At 32.6% G+C, this 20,638-nt stretch overlaps 1 protein-coding gene across 1 annotated transcript; it reads left to right on the top strand.

Annotated features, from left to right (window-relative positions):
* Window positions 1–10,407: 10,407 nt before the first annotated feature.
* Window positions 10,408–16,191, top strand: LOC122604216. Its single transcript, XM_043777110.1, has 13 exons — window positions 10,408–10,584; window positions 10,734–10,829; window positions 11,088–11,168; window positions 11,256–11,374; window positions 11,454–11,555; window positions 11,779–11,895; window positions 12,063–12,078; window positions 12,788–12,864; window positions 13,373–13,439; window positions 13,656–13,709; window positions 14,109–14,195; window positions 15,096–15,134; window positions 16,029–16,191. Exons 1-13 carry the CDS (start codon window positions 10,408–10,410, stop codon window positions 16,146–16,148), a joined length of 1,152 nt encoding a protein of 383 aa, XP_043633045.1. The 3' UTR covers window positions 16,149–16,191.
* Window positions 16,192–20,638: the final 4,447 nt, after the last annotated feature.

Consider the following 20,638-nt stretch of genomic DNA (forward strand, 5'->3'; position numbering starts at 1 on the left):
TTGAAAAAATTGGAATCAGAAAGTTCTAAAATTTACCATGTGTTGGGCACCGAATTCACCGAATTCAATGGAATTCATTAATTGAATTGGAATATAACTATAGCAATGACACATTACCCTTTCTTGCAAGTTTTGTTTTTCATTTTGATAATAAAATGAATAAAAGTGATGTAATAATAATAATAATAATAATAAATAATAATAATAATACGAATAATAATAATAATAATAATAATAATATAATATATAATAATAATAATAATAATAATATAATAATAATGATCTTATGTACAATGATAATTACAATAATTAAAAAATAATATATACAGATCGATTAAAAAATAATATATATACAGATCGAACGTATACACCAAAAAGTCATGATATCATTTTCCCCCAAAGTATTCACCTGCAACTTCTTTCTAACTTTCTTTATCATTTTATCTTCCGACGACTCTTTCTTTAATCTTCTATTCTAACAAATATATTTTTCCAATCTAACGATGATGAATAATATAACAAGCATCTATAGTTTAATACACAAAACCTGGAGTTTGAATGGTGCTGCCGGAAATCATTAGCAGAGGCGGCCGAAAACCCTAAACGACGGTGGCAAGGAGTAGTTGGTCAGTAGATCGGGTGGTTGGTGGCGGCAGAACAACGAACGTCCGTTGATTACAAGGCTCAAGAGAAAATAGGTTTGTATAGTTTATGGGGCTTTTTTGTCAAATTATTTCATTCTATTGGAATTGAAAACTTTTCATAGTTTTAGTGAAGGAATGTTGAATTCTGTATTTTAAGGAATTTGAAGGAAATTTATGAATCCAATTTCATCTTTTTCCAACCAAACAACCTAAGGAATGGAATTCAAATTCCAATTCCTTTGAATTCCTATGAATTCCATTGAACCAAACATGCCCTATATCTATCAATTAGCTACATGTGCAGACTCGGGTTGTCTATAGACAATTTACACGGTAAGACTTGATGAAATATATATATATATATGAGAGATCAAATAAGAAGGTATGTTAAGAAGACAAGGGAGAGAAGGTCCTATTAGCCAATCAGAGTGTGACACGTCGCCTCTAAAACAAAATGCGCGGTGGCATTTTTGTAAATAATTTGACTTCAAACCTAAGCTGACCCAATCCACCTCAAGCTGACTCAACCAAGATGACTCAGCCCAAGCTGACCCACCTTAACCTGATTCAGCCAAGCTGACCCAACCTAGGCTAACCCATCCTAAGCTGACCCAACCGAACCCTAAGCTGACCCAAACCCGTAATATACATTTGTGTAGGTTAATCTACATTTGTGTAGATTATGTGTAAATTATGTCAAGCTAACCCAACCCCAAGCTGACCCAACCTGACCAGTCCCCAAGCTGACCCAAACTTGACCCAAGCTGACCCAACTCAGAACCTAAGCTGACCTAAAATCCATAATCTACATTTTTTTATATATTATGTAAATTGTGTCAAGCTAACCCAAACCCGAGCTAACCCAACCTGATCAGACCCCAAGTTGACCCAAACCTGACCCAAGCCGACCCAACCCAGAACCCAAGCTGACCCAAAACCCATAATCCACATTTGTGTAGATTATGTGTAAATTGTGTCAAGCTGACCCAACCTGACCAGACCCCAAGCTGACCCAACCATGACCAAAGATGACCCAGACCCCAAACTGACCCAACCCCAAGCTTACCTAAACCTGACCAGACCCCAAACTGACCCAGACCCAAGCTGACTGATCAAGCTGACCCAGCCCAAGCGACCCAACCCACTGAGAGCCCAAGTTGACCAAGCTTCACGAAACTTTAATTTATTTACAAAATTGCCACCGCGCTTTTTTTTTTAATTTTGACACATGTCGCGTTCTGATTGGCTAATAGGACATTTTATCCCTTCTTTCCTTAACACACCTTCTTCCAGGATCCTCATTCTATATATATATATATATATTGATGTGTATAAAAAAAATTATTGTGAGTAAATAAACGATGATGTTAATTTTACTTAAACCTTTTGTTCGTAAATACATTTGTCAATTTGGTACTTATGTTGTGACATTTAATTAATCATATGATTGGAACAGAATTTCTCTCGACGTAACTGGCCGGATAAACAATTTTACTATATTGAAGAAAAGATTCATGTATCACAAAAGCCACAATTGCATCGAAATACACAAGGCCAGGTATAAATGTATAATGTAATATATCAGAACTGATGAACTAAAAAGCAGTCAAGAAAATTACCCAATTCATCTTGATAAGCCTAGGCCTGAGTTAGTCACACCCCATGATAGTTAGACGTCACAACAAAGGCACGAATGTTATACAACAGACCATTAAATTTGATGAAATAATAAAATAAACACAGCTATATCTTTTGTATCTTATATCTTGTATCTTGTTGATTTCATATATATATATATATATTATATATAGTGGAGGTGTTAGGTTTCAACTAATCCTTAAAATAAGATGACTTCAGTCATATTTATCCTAGCAACCAATTAGGCAAATATGTAAAACTCAGGTCAAAAGAGAAAAAGGCCAAATGCTATCCAGAATGTGTCAAATACTTGCAAACTATGACTTAAATCACTCCATTAATGGTTGATATTCTATCTATTAATTTTAACAAATCACATTTATGGAAAGCATATCCTTTATAGTTCATTTTCACAAGAATGATGATAAACAAGAAAGCCGCATCTCCATATATAGTTGGAAATTAATAAATCAAGAAGGAAAGGTACATACCCGAGCAAACCACAGCTTCTCCATGTTCTAGGTGTGATGGTCAAGTTTATCATAGTCCCTTGATTCATCTGTGCTTCAGTTTCAAGCTCCGGTATCAATTATCACCATATTCAACATTCCAAAACTTCACAACTTGATCTCCAAAATGTAAACTAAACCATCACCTGCTGCTAAGAATTCCTAGCTAATTTCATCAACCATTGCAGAGGGCATGCTGCGTCCACGTCCATGGTATTCAAGGAAACTGAAAAAACAGAAGCAACTGCAATATTCATCTTTCAACTAATCAATTAGTTTGTTTGTCACTGTCCATGTCAGTTGAACTGCTGAAACTTCAGGAGCAAGCTGAGTTAAAGCGGCACTTCTATGTTTGGCTTATATTTTCCGAGGGATCGTTAAGGTCATTCCGCAGTCGTGTATAACGAAAGACGAGAAATGTAATCAGTTAATTTCAAGAAATAATTTTGAAAAAAACGAGACCTTAATAATAAACTAAAACATCGAAACAGTTTATTATCTACTTATTGAATTGCCCCAAATCGTCTGTTAGACTGTTACGATTAAGACATTCATGGAACTTAATGTCAATGGGTACTAAAATTTGACTACTAAATAATATTCACCCACCTGTTGTATTGTGATTATAGTAAGCGATAAATGACACCATCACACCACCATCTACTCTTACAAACATACAAGCGAATGAAATTCATAAAACAAAGGTCTGAGAAGTAACCAACATAATATTTCGCTTCTCGATCAAAACAAAAAAAAAAAAGAATGAAAAAAACCCTTGAAACATACAGTAGTTATTAAAGTAGCATTTGTTCAAAAAAGTCAATAGTTTTATCTAAATATGAATTTACAAGCTCACCAGTGTGGATTATAATCATACATTTCTTGACAAAACTTTCTCACCTACATAATTCAAGCATATCTCCTCATTATGTTCTCAATCGGGTTTGACCGAAGCGTATCTCCTCTCTGTTTTATCTAACTTTGCCAGCTCTAAGTATTTAATTAACTAACTAAGGTTTAAAAAGTTATGAAAATTAAGCATATAGACGTGGTTATAAAATTATACATACCTGCCTGATCTAAGTGGCGAGCAGTGGCGGAGCTAGTAGGGGGCTAGCCGGTGCTCAGCCCCCGCCAACCTCTCAAGAGACCTTCAACACCGTACCTTAATTTTCAAGATTCAAATTTTTAACTAACCGTGTATGCTATATTTTTAGGAGATTTAGTACTCTAAAGCTATGATTCACTATGAAAGAGATTTGTTATGAATGATTTATTTTAAGGGATAAGTATCCTACAATGTAACCAACTTTGGACTAATGAAATAACTAAAGTTTTGTGTATTATATGTAATCAACTTTAAAATATGTTTATTGTATGTAAGAAAATATACGTGGCAACCATTTAGAGGTGACACTTGTCTGATTTTAATTAGTTGAATACATTTTCTTACATACAATAAACATTATTTTCGAGTTGTTTACATACAATACACACAATTTTAGTTTTTTTCCTACTATAAATATTCATTCAAAGTTTATTATACTTATCCCATATTTTAATTTAGACAACAAAGTTTTGCACTTCAGTTTCAATGGCGGCAGCATTGGTTTTATCATGATGGGATTGGGGAAGATGATACAAATATACATATAGGGCCATTCGTTTTTTATCACTATTTTATTTAACCCCTTAAAGGTTTTTGAGTTACAAGTTTTCCCCTTAAACTTTAAGAGACAGTATTTTTAGTTATAAAAACAATAGAAGTTTCAAAGTTCACGTATATTTATATTTTAATTTCTTTTTTTCAGAAATACATGATATTTTGTAAGTTAATGATTAAAAAACCAAAAATTTATAAAAGATATTATGCTTGTATTCAAAAAAGTAAACTCGTATACAAAATTTAATGATATTAACTTATAAAAAAAAAAAGACAAAATGGAAAATAAATTAATGAAATAAGTTTTTCTTGTTTCACGGATGTTTTAGTTTCGAAAAGGGCCTTACAAATTATGTGACGACCCCGATCAACAATGGCATTACTTTTAACAACACACAAGAAGAAAAGATCGCTTAAATAACAACGATTTTCCAGTGAGGTTTTATAAGATAATAAACAGAAAGTCAAAGTGAAAGTCGTGATGGTAAAACTTAAGCCCCTCCTAATGTAAATTCCTGGCTCCGCCTCTGGTGGCAAGTTGATGTCCACCAACATTACCATAATTCTTTTACAGTGACATCATCATTTACATGTAGCACTCCACCAACACCATAAGTCATTAAGTCCATTCGTATTACCATATGAAATCTGAAAAATGTCAAGAATTTTTAAAATTGGATTAAATCAAAAAGACCATAAACGCAATAAAGTATATTCAAAGTTGAAAGAAACAAACTCTGGCATTTTATCAAATACTTGGTGCACAACCTATGTTAATTATCATCTATGATCACATGTTATCATTTTGTTATTTACCTTTGAAATATATATTTTAAGACTACTCATCCATCTGACGGGATTGGTGACTAGTATATATAATAAAAGAGAACTTCGTTTATGGTAAATAGTTACCCCTTTAGTTTAACTAGATGGGAATATTTTCAAAAATATTGTACAGGATTTATATTTCTAGTACTTCTATTACTATAAAGGGATTTTAGTTTTTGTCCAATTATAAAGACTAGTGTATTCTACTAATAATATAAAACCATTAACTTACCCTAAAATATAATTATAAAGGTGGGGGGAAGGCTTCCCCACTCCTTCCCTCCCCGATTTTTTTCTCCTCCCCTCCCTTAATGCTAGGAGCACCTCGCCACCCCTCCCCACCCTTTTCTATTTAATTTAATTTTTATTTATTTTGTTTAAAATAATAACTAAAACATTTATTTAATAATCCAAAAATACAACTTAAAACAATAATTAAAACTAATTATAAATAATAATATATTGTATGGAAAAAAAATTTTTGAACTAATATTATAAATAGTTTCAACTTTAGGGGTATAACTTGTAAAGTTGAATATAAATATATATAGATGGATCGTGGTCTGTGTCTTCCTCTTTCTCTTCTTTCTGCAACATATAGATATAGATATTTATATGTATATGTATTTATATGGCAGCTAGTTAAAAAAAAACCCATAAAAAACGGTCAAGTATAACGGTCATCAAGCGGCACTGAAACCGACACCACCCTCCCCAAATCCCTCCCCACCCCACCGGTACTGGAGGGTCGGCGCGGTGTGCCAACCGGACCGGTTCCCTCCCCTACCCACTCCGTCCAACCTAAGTAGCATTAGTGATTAGGGTTTAATATATGCAAATGTAATTAACTTTGTACGACTGTTTATAGTGTGAAAAATTAAAATTGTGTTCAATATAGTAATGAACTTTCAAATCATGTGCATTGTATATATCCGAATCCGACCAATTAAAAATTTGTAAGTGTCACCTTATATAGTTATCATATATAACCGAATACATACAATGCAAAAGATTCGAAAGTTTATTACATACAATAAATACAACAAAAGTTTTTTCACACTACATTCACATATATATTAAACCGTTTGATTAATATACAACATCTTTTAGCCATTTATAACAAATATATTTATTGTACTATGAAACAGATACTTATTATACTATATAGTATCAACTATATGAAGGAGACATTGTTGTGAATGACATTAGATTTAAGATTAACTTTTAGGTATTTTAGTTAGGTCCTATCAATCTCACTTAAGTGGATTGGTCATAAGATTTCTTTAAAAGTGCTCCTTATGTGTAGGTTATGGAATCAATACTCATGGTGTGTAATTCTTAGGCCCTGTTTTTTTTTTTTATAATTTAATAAATTTAATAATTAAGAACTTAATCATTTAATCAAATTTCATTTTTTTTAATTTAATAATTAAACAAAATAACCATCAATTACATATATTTTACTTAATACATACAAACTGTCTAAATACAAACCGTCAATTACATCTATTAAACTTAATATAAAAATTGTTGATTTTGGAGCAGAAATCCAATTGACCAAAATTTGGAACATCAAAACCTTCTCTTTGTTACTTTTTAAAAAAAATTAAAATTAAATTAAAATAAAATAAAATTGATACATTAACAACTTATTTTGATGCCTACAACCTTATGCATTATATATCCTAGAGAAAATTACACTTTTGGTACCTCAAGTTGGAAGCTTTTGCACTTTTAGTCTATAACTCAAAAAATTGCAGCTTTCATACGTAAAATTTTGTTTTTTTTTCCAGTTTTGGTACCACATTCATATGGCGTTAATTTTTGCCGTTAACGCCCTCACGTGTTGTCACGTGAGGGGTATTTTAGTCTTTTGGCCCTTTCTTTTTGAGAAATTTACACTTTTGATACCTCAAGTTGTCAATTTTTTCACTTTCGATACCTTAAGTTGTCAATTTTTTCACTTTTGACAAACATATATTTAATACACTCTCCAATTTCCATCTCACATATTAGCATCTATCAAATAACACACACTCAAAAATCAACAGACATGATTTTTTTATTTTTTTACGGCTCTTAAAAAAACACCCAATGGTGTTGTATCCATTCTTGAAATATTATATGTTGTTGGTGTAATTACGGGTGATGGTGGAAGAACTGAATGCATTGGTGGATCGATGGCCCAAAAAAAACTCATGTCGCCGGAATACGCACCCACCATCGACCTCTTTTCTTCATATTATTGAAAACCCTCTCACCCCTAAATTACCCTATTCTTCGATCGGAATATGCTACAAACGAAATTTGATTGGAATCTGGTACAAACGAGATCTGAATGGAATCTGTTATAGATGAATATATTTGCTACAAACGAGATTAGATCGGAATATCTAGCTAAGGTGGAGGTCGTGGTGCCTGGTGGGGAAGGATATAGTCGGTAACCCTTTCTGGTGGTGTATGATTCATATAAGAGATTTGAATTTATTTACGCATGTTTATGTATTGGATTTGGTATGGTATAGAGATATAGGTATACATGGATATATGGATGATCGCAATGTATGTTGATTTTTTAGTGTGTGTTGTTTGATAGATGCTAATGTGTGAGATGAAAATTGGAGAGTATAATAAAAATATGTTGTCTACTTCAAGTACCAAAAGTGAAAAAATTGACAATTTGAGGTATCAAAAGTGTAATTTTCTCAAAAAAAGAGGGGTCAAAAGACTAAAATACCCCTCAAGTGTATGTCACGTGAGGGTGTCAACGGAAAAAATTAACGTCGTCTGTACATGGCACCAAAACTGAAAAAAAACACAAAACTTTAGGTATGAAAACTGCAATTTTTTGAGTTAGAGAATATAAATGCAAAAGCTGCCAATTTAAGGTACAAAGTGTAATCTTCTCTATATACTATTAAAAACCCCTCCCTAAATTTTCTAACACCACCACCAAATTAATTCTACAGACAGCTTCGTTAGAAAACCTTCCATTTGTTTCGTGCGTATAATTCGCCTTGCATATAGGCAGATTTTATTTTCCTGGATCTTTCATGATTTGAGGTTCGAATCATTTCTATTGAAATAAAGTCCATTCAATGGAATTTTAATTCAAAGATTTTATCAACAATATATCGATCGATGACATTACATACTTTTTTGTGATACCAAGTTTCATTGATTTCAATGACAGACGATGGCTTCAAGATTTGTAAGCACGCGCCATTTTCACAAATTTATGGGAATTCAAATGTATAGGCTAGCATGCATGAAGCTTACTATAATTTAGCCTCCATTTGTCTCATACATATGTTTGTCGTTCTAATTACATAAATGGAGGGCATACATGCAATATTAATAGTTTGAAAATTCATCTTATATAGATATAAATGTATAATGTCCTTTTTTGGAAAGTTGTAAGCTAGTGTTTGTCTGTTTGATCATTTGATTTCGAATTTTGTCCTTTTGAGGCTAACTAAGGTGCTGAACTCCCATCATTTCTGAGCACTATTTGTAACTGTAAATTCTACTTAATTACTTATGATGGTTATCCTGGAAGCAGTCTCTCTACCCTTAGATAGAAGTACACATCCCAAATCTCGCCTTTGATGGGATTAGGTATGGTTGTTGTTGATGATGGTTGTACAACTAACTTATACCCAGGACTTGGTATTGCACATATGTACCCATTGGCTTCCTTTGTTTTGGGGAGGGGAACATATGTATGCAGCCATTGAAAAGGGAATCTCAGTGATTAAAACTTGCATGTTTTAGGTAAAAGTAAGTAATGTTAGCAATCATCCAAATATTTATTAAAGGTAGCATAAGGCATGTCAATAGGCGGGATAGAATAAGTAACTCCCAATATCAACTTTGACGGGTTTTGGGCCCCAATGCAGTCTTTGACGGTGCATGGGTAGTTTGAGATGTACACAACCCTAAACCTACATAAGGTAGAGAGACGACTTTCAGAATTTAGCGGAGGTAGAAAAGGACCTCTAGCCTTGACGAAGATAAGGATCGAACCCTTGACCTTTGTATCCAGGGGCAAGGGCTTTAACCACTTGATCTGATGCTCATAATTTTCCACTTGGATTGTTAATGTAATGTTATAAGATTGTTCAGATAAAGTCTGAGATTAAGGTATGGAAAGGTGATAGCTTGCATTATAATATACACTTTGAATAAGTTTGTAACTATAAACGGCTCGTGGCTCCAGAGGAGGGCATTTTTGTGTTCTACACTTCTTTTTACTTACTGCATTAAGAATGTTCTCTTCTTAATTTGCTGAACCCTTACCTCAAAGTTGGAATCCTTTTTTAATCAGATCTCATGGCTGAAAATTTCAAGAAGTAACAGACCGTATTATGGTTTATTTGTACCTGCAGCTTTTCTACTCTGCCTAGCATTATTGATAGGCACTATATTTATCGGCAAAAATCATACAGAGGTATTCATATCATGTTAGTCCATGTCTATCGTACTACTTACAAATGAAATTAGTTATCTAAGATGCTATATGTTGATATTTTCATATTAATCCTGATAATTCTTTTCATACATTTGATACAATTGGGCGTTCCTTCGCAGAAATCTTTGAAATGGAGCATAGACTGTATACGAGGTGCACGCTATCAAAATATAACAAGTGAGGTTTGTTTTTCTTCCATGTGGATCTATTATGTTGAGTACAACCCTAGAGGTTTGGCTCTTGTGGTATTGTGATGACCCACAATTGGGTTGTGGGTTCAAGTTCCATGGTGGACAATCAGTAAATGTATATGGAATGCGTGTACATATGTTTAGTTGCCTTTGCCTTTGAAAAATCATGTCGAGTAGAATTGTAATATGAACTGTCGGACTTTATATTAAATCCTGCAACATATATATAGAATACCTTATTGTCATTTTTTAATCACTGAGTCACAAAACTAAACATTTCACATATTCGTTATATAAAAATTTGCATAGAAATCGTGCGGGTTTTTTTATATGAAGGAACCCTGTTGAACCCCTGTCACAAAAAAATGTGATACTGTGAAAGCATAAGCGATTTATCCGTACTGAAAACTTCGTTTTCCTCTAGAAATTGCAACCACAGCCCTCTCCACAACCGCAAGCACCAATGGAACAGCTAGCTCCGCGACCTCAACTGGAACCACTGAAACCACAATTGCAGCCATCGGCACAACCACAACCAGATACTGAAACAAAAACACCATCATCTGCACAACCTCAACTGCCATCTCAGCGGTCACCAGATGTGCAGCCACATCATGAGGAGCAGATATGCTTATCTCTGGTCTCTCTCTTGAATCGTCCCAAAATTTAAAGTATTTAGCAAATATATTTCATGTCCATATACTGTTGGTCAAACTATATTAGTCAGTGGCATGTTTTCTTGTATATACTCTTATTCTTAATATCTTAGTTGTTATTTTTCTGTTCAAGAATGAATCCAGGCCTCCTGGAAGTGAGCCATTACCTAAGGGGATTGTCGCCAACACTTCTGATTTGCAAATGCAGCCTCTATGGGGTCGTCGTAAGGTACGAGTTAAGAGTTAATTTATGTTATATCATATGAACCGTAGTAGCTAATAGACTTATACCGTATATATTTGTTGTATCTGTGAAAGTTTTTGACATGATCCAAAACACGACTCTTCCATTTTGAGATAAATGCTACATTTCTGTTGACGTTAATATGGTTTGGCCATTAGGGATCAAGAATAAATCTCAGTTATTTTGGTCACAAGATTACTCCCATGTTATTATGGTTACTTAAGGTGTATATGTTTACAACAGAAAGTAAATTCTACGACAAGCTTATTTACTGCCTCCGTTGGTATAAAACAGAAGGAAATAGTGGATAAAATGGTCAGGAAGGTAACTCATTGCTTAACGTTCCTTGTGAAACTTGGTTTTGAGTACACCTCTACCTTAGACACATGGTGACCTCGGTCTTTAATGCAGTTTTTATCAAGTGAGTTCAGTGTGATGCTTTTCCATTATGATGGCATTGTTGATGCATGGAAGGATCTTGAATGGGCGAACAACGTGGTACATGTATCTGCAGTTAATCAAACAAAATGGTAAAATCTTGACCAAAATCATTTTGCGTTGGAGAAGAAACTTTTTTTTTTTAACATCCCCTGCCCTTTTTTTTAACAGGTGGTTTGCCAAGAGGTTTTTGCATCCAGACATAGTTACTGAGTACAATTATATTTTTCTATGGGATGAAGATCTTGGAGTTGACAATTTTGACCCTGACCGGTATGGTATGCTCTTTTACTACAAACTTGTGTATGAAATATGAACTGAAAACTAGAACGTGTATGTTCCTGTTACGCATGAGAGTCTTAGAGAAAATCTGAAAAACTTTTAACCCAACAGCTTAGTTTAGTTTAGGTGTTATAGGGTCAGTTCATATGCTGATGTTATGATCCAAAAATGAGAAATGCTATTGAATATTGTTTTAGCTGTATGATATTTGCAGATATGTTTCAATTGTAAAAGATGAGGGGCTTGAAATCTCACAGCCGGCACTTGATACAACAAGGTCAGAGGTACATCATACAATTACTGCACGATGGAACAACTCAACTGTTCACCGGTTATCTTCTTTCTTTAGACGCATCCACACACATACTGACATGCATGCCACCCCCACAACTAATTGCTGAATTTGACAAACCATTCTGTTATACGTTAAGACTGACCATGGCTACTTTTTTGCTCAAGATGTGCCGGTTTGATTTTTCTATGTTAACTGTGCTATAGGATAAGGCATGAGAAGGTATATATGGTATATATGAATGGGCCTATTTGGTTCTTGTTTATGTCAAGTGCTCAAATAAAACACTTGCCAAAAACAGAATGGGTCAAACGGATCACACTGGAAGTTGCCCAAAGTCAATTTCTAATGCATAAAACCTCTTAAAACATCTTTTATTTGAATATTTAAAAATTTTCTGTAATCATAAACAAGACATCAAGTGTTATATGAGTCAAAGAATGGACAAAATGTTTTTTTGGATCAATTAAACCAGGTCTGGCCAATTTCGACCCATACTTAGGCACAGCCTGATCTGAACTGCATTACCCGAGACATATATCTTGGCATCTCTATGAGAAGACAATATCACTTTATATTGATTTAAATTCTACATAAACCACACAATTACATGCTTGTGAAATATGGAGTGCCATTCGGTATTTCCATGTAACTCTCGGCTTTTTTGGTTGAATTTTAGCTTATGAATTATTTTGGAATGATAAATTATCTTTAGTGGACTTTTGTTTATTTAGGCAGATATCCATAGATATTAAGATTTAAGATTTATCTGGCTGCATATGAATGCCTATAGATATGATTCTTGCTCTTATTAGGTCTTGATGGACATCAGTTGTATATTTTTCTAAGCATTATAGTTTTTCTACACTTGTGGCTCAGATGTCTGTTTGATCAGGTGGCCCTTCTGTAAATAATTATGATTTGCTGCCTCTTTGTGTTTAGGAGGGCTAAACCTAGCAGTAGCAAGCACGGATGCAATTCGACAAGTGAATATCCTCCTTGCACTGGGTAAAATTTCACATAGCGCTGATGTTTATAGTTTTGTTTGGTTGCATAGCAATAATACTTTTGGTAGGACACGTTGCAATAGACTTTAATTTCATTTCCAATTTGGTCAGTGAACTGGAAATATTTTTATATGTAAAATGCTATTGTAGCCTAATGGTTTTTATTATGGTTTCTAAAAGTGAAATAGATTTTTCTTTTTATCGGTTTTCAAAAGTTGGAAGGTTTTAATAAGAATCTAAATTCTAGTGACCAGATATCAAATGTCGGTTTTTTCAAGAGAGGTAGCCATGAGATAATCAATTCAGTGTTTCACTAAGATTTTAGTTTACATTCTTAAATCAAAGCTGATTTTTTTTTAAATCTTCCTCAAAGAAGCAAAAGAAAAAAGAAAGCATGTTATACTATTTATCGTAATTTTCTACCTTTAGATAAAAAAAATCATACAGTCCATTTGGAACTGCATAAGTTTTTATGAACATGAGAATGATGATTGTATGTTCCATTGTAGGTGGATAGAGTTGATGGCTCCAGTCTTCTCCCAAGCTGCCTGGAGATGTATATGGTATATGATCCAGGTGAGCCATATTCACTATAGAACTATAGAAGTTCAGTTGGCCTTCCAATTCCAAGGTTGTCGTATATTCAATTTAAAGAAATAGATTAGTGTCGCATATTCAACCCTACACTTAATAGTATTTTTTGTCAACTATGAACTATGAATAAATAAGAAAAAGAAATAGATGTAACGTAATGTAATAAATTATAATAAGTGTAACCTGATTATTTTACAGAGTGACTTGAACCATGCTTGGGGACTAGATATACTTTTTGGCTATTGTGCACAGGTAATTTGGTTTTTATCAGCAGTTGTTTTTTGTTTTTCTCTTAACAGGTGGCAAGATGGGTGGGTCGGGAAGTGGGCCAAAAATGTTTTTGGAGATGAAACTTGTCTTTTTTAGTAGTGATCAGGTTCCTCTCAAAACTTTTCTTGTCTGTTTAGAAGATTCAAAAACAATACTTACCAAATAGCATATCACGAGGTAACATTAGTTTTTTAATAAAATGATTTAGGTGCTCTGCGCATTAGTTTAAGATCTGGGCAACATTAACCATTTATCCCATCTGTTTATTGATTATTTGTTTTTTGTATGACCCATATGGCCATATGAACAAAAACACCCGAAGTTCATATATTTTCTATTTTTCGTACAGATTGTTAGTGACGTTACTGGTTTGTTTGGTAGGGAAATAGAACCAAAAATGTGGGGGTTGTGGATGCTGAATATATTGTTCACTATGGTTTGCCAACCTTTGGGGAGACTCAATACAAGGTCAGTCCTTGTGATCATTTTGATTACTTCTTACCTATATTATACCACCTCAAAAGTCACATTCATTGTTATACTAGCCCGATTGTTATATTTCGCACCATGCCCAGTAGAAACTAAAAAAGAGCTAGAAAGATTAAGACAATTAAACCAAGTGTCATTTTTGACTTCCACAGCTTGAGGCCATAATCCGGCGAATGTGCAAGACCTTGTTAGATTTAGGTTTATATTCTGTTCTGCAAGTATTATATATTGCTCGTAAACAGTTCTGCTGGATGGTATCATAAGCATATATATTTTCTAAATGACGAGCAACTACTTATTATGCTTTGGCCATGCTTTTTTTACTAGACCACAAGTGCATGTTTTAGTATATCAGGCACATATAGGCCTTTTGTTTCTATTGAAGAAACCATGTGAAAAAAATATCTACTTTTTGTTGCAATAAACATAAAGGGTTCTCTATTATGGATCATAATTACATTTGAGTAATAATAGTTTGGAAACGCTTGGAGCTGTGTGGTACATTTTCAGAAATTCTGAGATCTGAATACTTTTGGAAAATTTTCGTTCATCTTGACAATGCGATAAACAAGACTTCTTTGTGTAGTTTACATAAGGTGATCCATATCTCAGACAAAATTGGTTTAGTCATGTGTAATCCCCAAGTTTATCTTGTCGACCTTTTACTTAATTCCACCAACTTTAATTTACCACACTTTTCTTCTGTGATTATATCGCTGCCTTTAGAATTACACTAGCAACAAACAAATGGAAATGTGTCTCTCATTACATTCATTAAAAGCCTGAAAACACACATGCACTTACATTGCATTGCTTTAAGTTCTTTTATTCTTTGTCGGTCTCAACTAATTTTTCTATTTACGTTGTATATATATGCAGGAAAAACACAATTCTTCCGAGCCAGATACTAGGCTGGAAGTAAGTGTTCTTTTATCTTTATATATATACCAACAGATTTTATAACCTACGCACACAATGATGATTGTTGGGAAAAAATAAGCAGAAACAACATTTACTTGATTCTATAATTTCTCACATCCACTGTTGGTTATAAGAGTCTCTTACATACAACGGGAAGCAGCTTCGACCAATGTACACATAGAATTGGCTGATTTGGATCATATTATATGTCTCTAAAGCAGTCAAATGTTTTAACTAAAGTATTTAACATTTTAACTGAAAAGCTAGGCAAATGGGTCGAGCAGAAGCTCAAGTTTAAAAGTTTGGTATAATTTTGACCTGTTAACCAACCAACATATTATTATTCAAGGTAAATTCAAATGAATTAAACTATTGGGACAAATTTTTATTCAGGTATGAAGTTTTAAAAATTGTTTTAGCACATCTGTCCAAAGTTACAAGTGTTTTGACCTGTTACCAAACAAGCTCCATTTCTAAACCCCTAGCGGACAGTTGCTATGTTCTAAGAAATGTACATACAATAAGTAACTTTTGGTTTCCAGTCCAAATTTGGCTTCAACCAACAGAAACATATCAAGATGAGTAGGTCCAGGGTTCTGGAAATGTGTCTATAGGTTAAGGTTCAGATGGGTCGATGTAAGTACAAAGTCAAATTGGCGAGATCAGGTAAATAAGTAAAAGTTAATGCTTTAACTATGGGTACGAAAACATTATGTTTACGCCAATAATCACTATCTGTATAAATTGATTTTAGGAGGTCATAGCGTTGATAGTAGACATTTGACGGCTTTCGACCCCCCATTTCTAGTCAGCTTTATTGATTTGACCCGTTTGAGTTAAGATAAGAGTCAAAATACACATTTACACTACCTTTTCTTTTGTTTTAATTAGGTGAGAAGGCATTCAACTCACGAATACAAGATATTCAAAAAGAGATGGCAGGAAGCTGCTAAGGAGGATGAATCTTGGGTTGACCCATACCCGAATTCTTGGAACTATAGCATTATCTAACATTGATCAATTCACAATCTTTTTCATGCTGTAAAGAACATTGAGGGTGTCTATAGAATTATACATGTGTTAAAACTTAAAAGGAAAAGTAGGTGTGTACCGAAAATGTACAATGATTTATGTTGAGTGTCTCTTTGAACGGCATATGTTGATCGATTTTACTAATCAAGTTCCTATTATCGGTGTTACTTATTTTTTAAACGGATTATAATTTTATAAAAAAAAATGGTAGTGAGAATTAGCCAAAATAAACGAAAATACTCAATTCGATCCATAACAGATAACAAGAATTTTAACATGACTATAAGATAAGTAAACACAAAAAATCAAGATGAATACTAAAATGGGAAAGGAGATCTTCATGCGACGGATTCAGAACGACCTGCCATGGATTAAACCGAAAAGTTTATGGATACAACTCAAAACTTTAGCCTTGGTTGTCATCTCTAATGTTTGTATTCTAGTTATGTATCACTATCAAAGTGTACGAAGATTAACAAAATATGTAGTGTTATGTAGGTTTTTAACACATCTTAAAATTTTAAAACCCTACTTGTTTGTTTTGTGAAGGCTTTTTACACAACAGTGAGCATTTTAACTTTTGTGCTTTTAACTTTCCTTACTACTATATCCTTCTACTGTTTTTTATTATCTTTTCGATTTTTCATACTATAGTTAAACTTTACATTTTACATTAATCTATTTAAAAACTTCTTTAAGAATTTATCAGATCTTTTATCTTCCAATTTTTTCCTTAAGCATATACCGAATTTTAGATCTATCCATCTATAAATTAAACCAAACCCCCCTAAATTTGAACAAGGGTTATAATCATTTGAAAATTAAAATTTTCATGAAAATTAGATTATTGACCAAAACATATTTTGATCTAAATTTAACACAATATGTTTTTAATTTTTTTTTTGAAAACACATTATGTTAAGTTTATATCACAATGTGTTTGAACAATTTTCTGATTTTTACACGTTATCAAAAACACACTGTGATTTAAAATTTAACATATTGTGTTCTTAAATTACACAATAAAAACACATTGTGTTTTTAAAAAAACACAATTAAAACACATTGTGTTAAATTCAAGTCACAATGTGTTTTGATCAATTTTTCCAGTTTTCATATAAATTTTAGTTTTCAAATTAACATTTAATATTCGAATAAAATGATATACCTATTATATTTTTTTAAAAATACTGATTACAATATATAGACAACTTATCTATGACAAAAATTGTAAAATAGTCAAACTGTCAAAGTAACACATGTTCCAAACTTTAAGACAGAGTAGTACCGACCAAGTTTCAATTATCATTATTATTATATATTTTATTTTTAGTATATATATATTTATCTACATGACAAACAAAAATGCTTCATACACAAACATGCTTCCAGCTACTACTTTTTCTGCCAGTGGGATACTTCACTCCCTCCTCTTCCTCTTCCTCTTCATCCTCTTAAACCCGTTCCCACTATCCCAAGTAAGTACTCTTTCTCTCTTTTCACTTTTAACTTGTTCATAATACAAACTTACTATATATCTATATACTTTTAAATATTATTATAACTACTACTACTACTTAAATAGTAGATCTTAATTATATATTATTAAAAGTTGTCACACAATCCTAATTACAAGATTTTGTAATGTAGGCAAATGGGTTAGTCAAGGAACAAACAATGGTGCCATTAATAGAGCCAGGAAAAAGTGATACAATAAGAAGTAGTTTACTATTATTATTACACAACAACAATACTAGTGGCAGGAGGAAACTGAATGGAGGTTTCAAGATATGTGCAATGTGTACTTGTTGTGGTGGTGGTGGTAAGTATTGTGTACCCTCACCTTGTTGCTATGCAATAAATTGTAACATACCAAATAGGCCATTTGGGTTTTGTGCATTTACTCCAAAGACTTGTAATTGCTTTGGATGCCATCTTTGATAGATTCATACCATTACCAAACCTAACCACCCTACTAGTCTATTTTTTATTTTCTTTTTATTATGTTTTATATTTGTTTAATTTTATTATATAGTAGTTACTTGGGTTGAATTTTTGGTTGTGTGAACTGTGAAATGTGAATGGTGGGATTATGTGACTTTATGCCCAATTGTACAATATTTGTTTTATTCTTATTCATAGGATTGAAATGTTATAATAATTATTTTATTGTTATTATACTAGAAATGTTTGTAATTTCATTTTCCTTTTTGTCTTGAGTGAAGCAAGTAAAGGAAATCTTCGCTGTATTCAATAGTATTGGGGTTAGCAAAGCGTTGGGAATATGGGTGGATTTGCCTCTCATTAAACGAGGATTAGTTTTATTGTAACCGAAAAGGATGCTAGTTAGCTGTTTTTTTTTTCTTTTCTATTTAAAGTACCTAACTAATACTGTGTTTTTGAGTTTGGGTTATAAAAGAAAGAGAATGATTGAAAGTGATATTATCCTTTTTTTGAAATCATCCTATTTATGGGGAGAAATTTTTTTAACCAAAATCAATTAAAAAATCATTCCACTTCATTTCATTTCCTTTTCATCCTTAAATTAAACTCAATAACACAATTGATTTTGTAATCATTTGCTTTCTTTTCTTTTCATTCTATAATAGAACTCAAGAACATAGTGTAAAGGTTTATATTACGTTATTTTAACAGGATTCATAATAGATATTCGGAAAAAATCTTGTATTTTAAAACTTGAACTTAAATCTTCTCAAATTGCTCTCATATAACTTCGTTACCATTTGGCTATTAACCAATGGTGGTTACTACTTGTATAACTGCATTCACAATTTAAGTTTGTGCATTCAAATCACGTTATATATATTAAGGTTGTAGATTTAAATCGCTTTCTATAACATCAAGGTTGTAGATTCATATCGCGTTACAAGGATTTTTTATTTTATTTTTTTGTTCAATGTTTAATTTGACTGATTAAGCTTTTTTTTTTTTTGGTTATGTAGTGATTAACTATTTGATCGTTTAATCTGTTTAAAGTAGTGTAATATATTTACTTCAAATACAAGCGAATATTTTTAAGAATTAGGGATTTTTACTTTTAAAAAAATATGAAACTTGGTGGCTTAATTTGGAAAGTAACTATGAGTTGTTAAATAATATCTAAAAATATGTACTACAATTAGGGCTGTAAACGAACCGAACGAACACGAACGGCACCTTGTTCATATTCGTTCGTTTAACTTAACGAATGGTTCACGAACAGATTAACAAACAAAATGATTTGTTCATATTCGTTCGTTTGTGTTCATGAACGACTGTTCACGAACACAAACGAACGAACACTAATGAACGAACACAAACGAACAAAATATTTATAAATTAAGTATTTTTATTTAAACTTTTCTTAAATAGTTAGGTATTAATAATATATATCTATACTATCTATATAAACAAACTCCCTCCCTTAAAACTTAACACTCTACCTTTAAAATCTCTAATTTACCCTTTTAATCTATACTACCATCAAATACTTTATCCTTGAAATTCCAAAAAAACCCTTAGAAAAAAACCTTACGCGTGTCCCCTCACTTCCCTTCCCTGGAGTTGCTCACATAGTATACCAAAAAAACACATATGCGTTAGTGAATTTAATAATCAATCAACATAAAAAACACACTCTAAAACAACATCAGCGGTTTGCACTTTCAGCCGGATTAAGAAACACTTGAGTTGAATCATACATTCATGTAATAACACGGTACCACTACTTAACCAGTGTTTTTTTCCTATGCCCCGCCGCATCGCGCGGGTACAAAGCTGGAATTGTATAAAGCAAATATTTATATTTGTAAATGAACATAACGAACAAATGTTCACGACCATAAACAAAGTATTGTTCACGAACGACGGTTCATGAACATAAATGAACGAACATTCACGAACAGATTATCAAATGTTCACGAACGTAAATGAACGAACGAGAGATTTGTTCATGTTCGTTCACTTAACTAAACGAACGAACACGAACGAACTTCCAGCCAAACGGTTTATGAACTGTTCGTGAACTGTTCAGTTCGTTTACAGCCCTAACTAAAATATATATCGTTATCTTTAATAACACTTTAGAGTTGAGATGAATCTTTTGAAAACCAAATCGGATCAACTCGTCTGATGATATTAACTGGTCAGATCCAAATATACATTTATCACAATAATACCAAAAGAATTATACGGTAAACATAGCATAACAACATTTACTAAATATAAACAAGTGATGTTCAAAAAAAAAAAAAAAAACAAGTAAAGTGAGTATGTTTGCAATATATCCTATTATATTTGCAATATAATGCCACCACATGATCATTATGCATGTTTCTTCTTATCTTTTAGACATCATGTATATATATATATATATATAAGATATATATTCGGGTATGATATATATGTGTAATCAAAATAAAAATATTCAAATAAAGCTATAACATTGATTGCTATCCTTTTCATCCTTG

Source organism: Erigeron canadensis, chromosome 6 (assembly GCF_010389155.1).
Source record: "Erigeron canadensis isolate Cc75 chromosome 6, C_canadensis_v1, whole genome shotgun sequence".
NCBI lineage: Eukaryota > Viridiplantae > Streptophyta > Magnoliopsida > Asterales > Asteraceae > Erigeron > Erigeron canadensis.

What these genes read in the sequence shown, in the direction of transcription:
- LOC122604216 (XM_043777110.1), top strand. Translation starts at nt 10,408, where the DNA reads ATGGAACAGCTAGCTCCGCGACCTCAACTGGAACCACTGAAACCACAA. An exon ending in GAATATCCTCCTTGCACTGG is followed by an intron (nt 12,865 to 13,372) that starts GTAAAATTTCAC and finishes GTTCCATTGTAG; the next exon opens with GTGGATAGAGTTGATGGCTC. An exon ending in GTATATGGTATATGATCCAG is followed by an intron (nt 13,440 to 13,655) that starts GTGAGCCATATT and finishes ATTATTTTACAG; the next exon opens with AGTGACTTGAACCATGCTTG.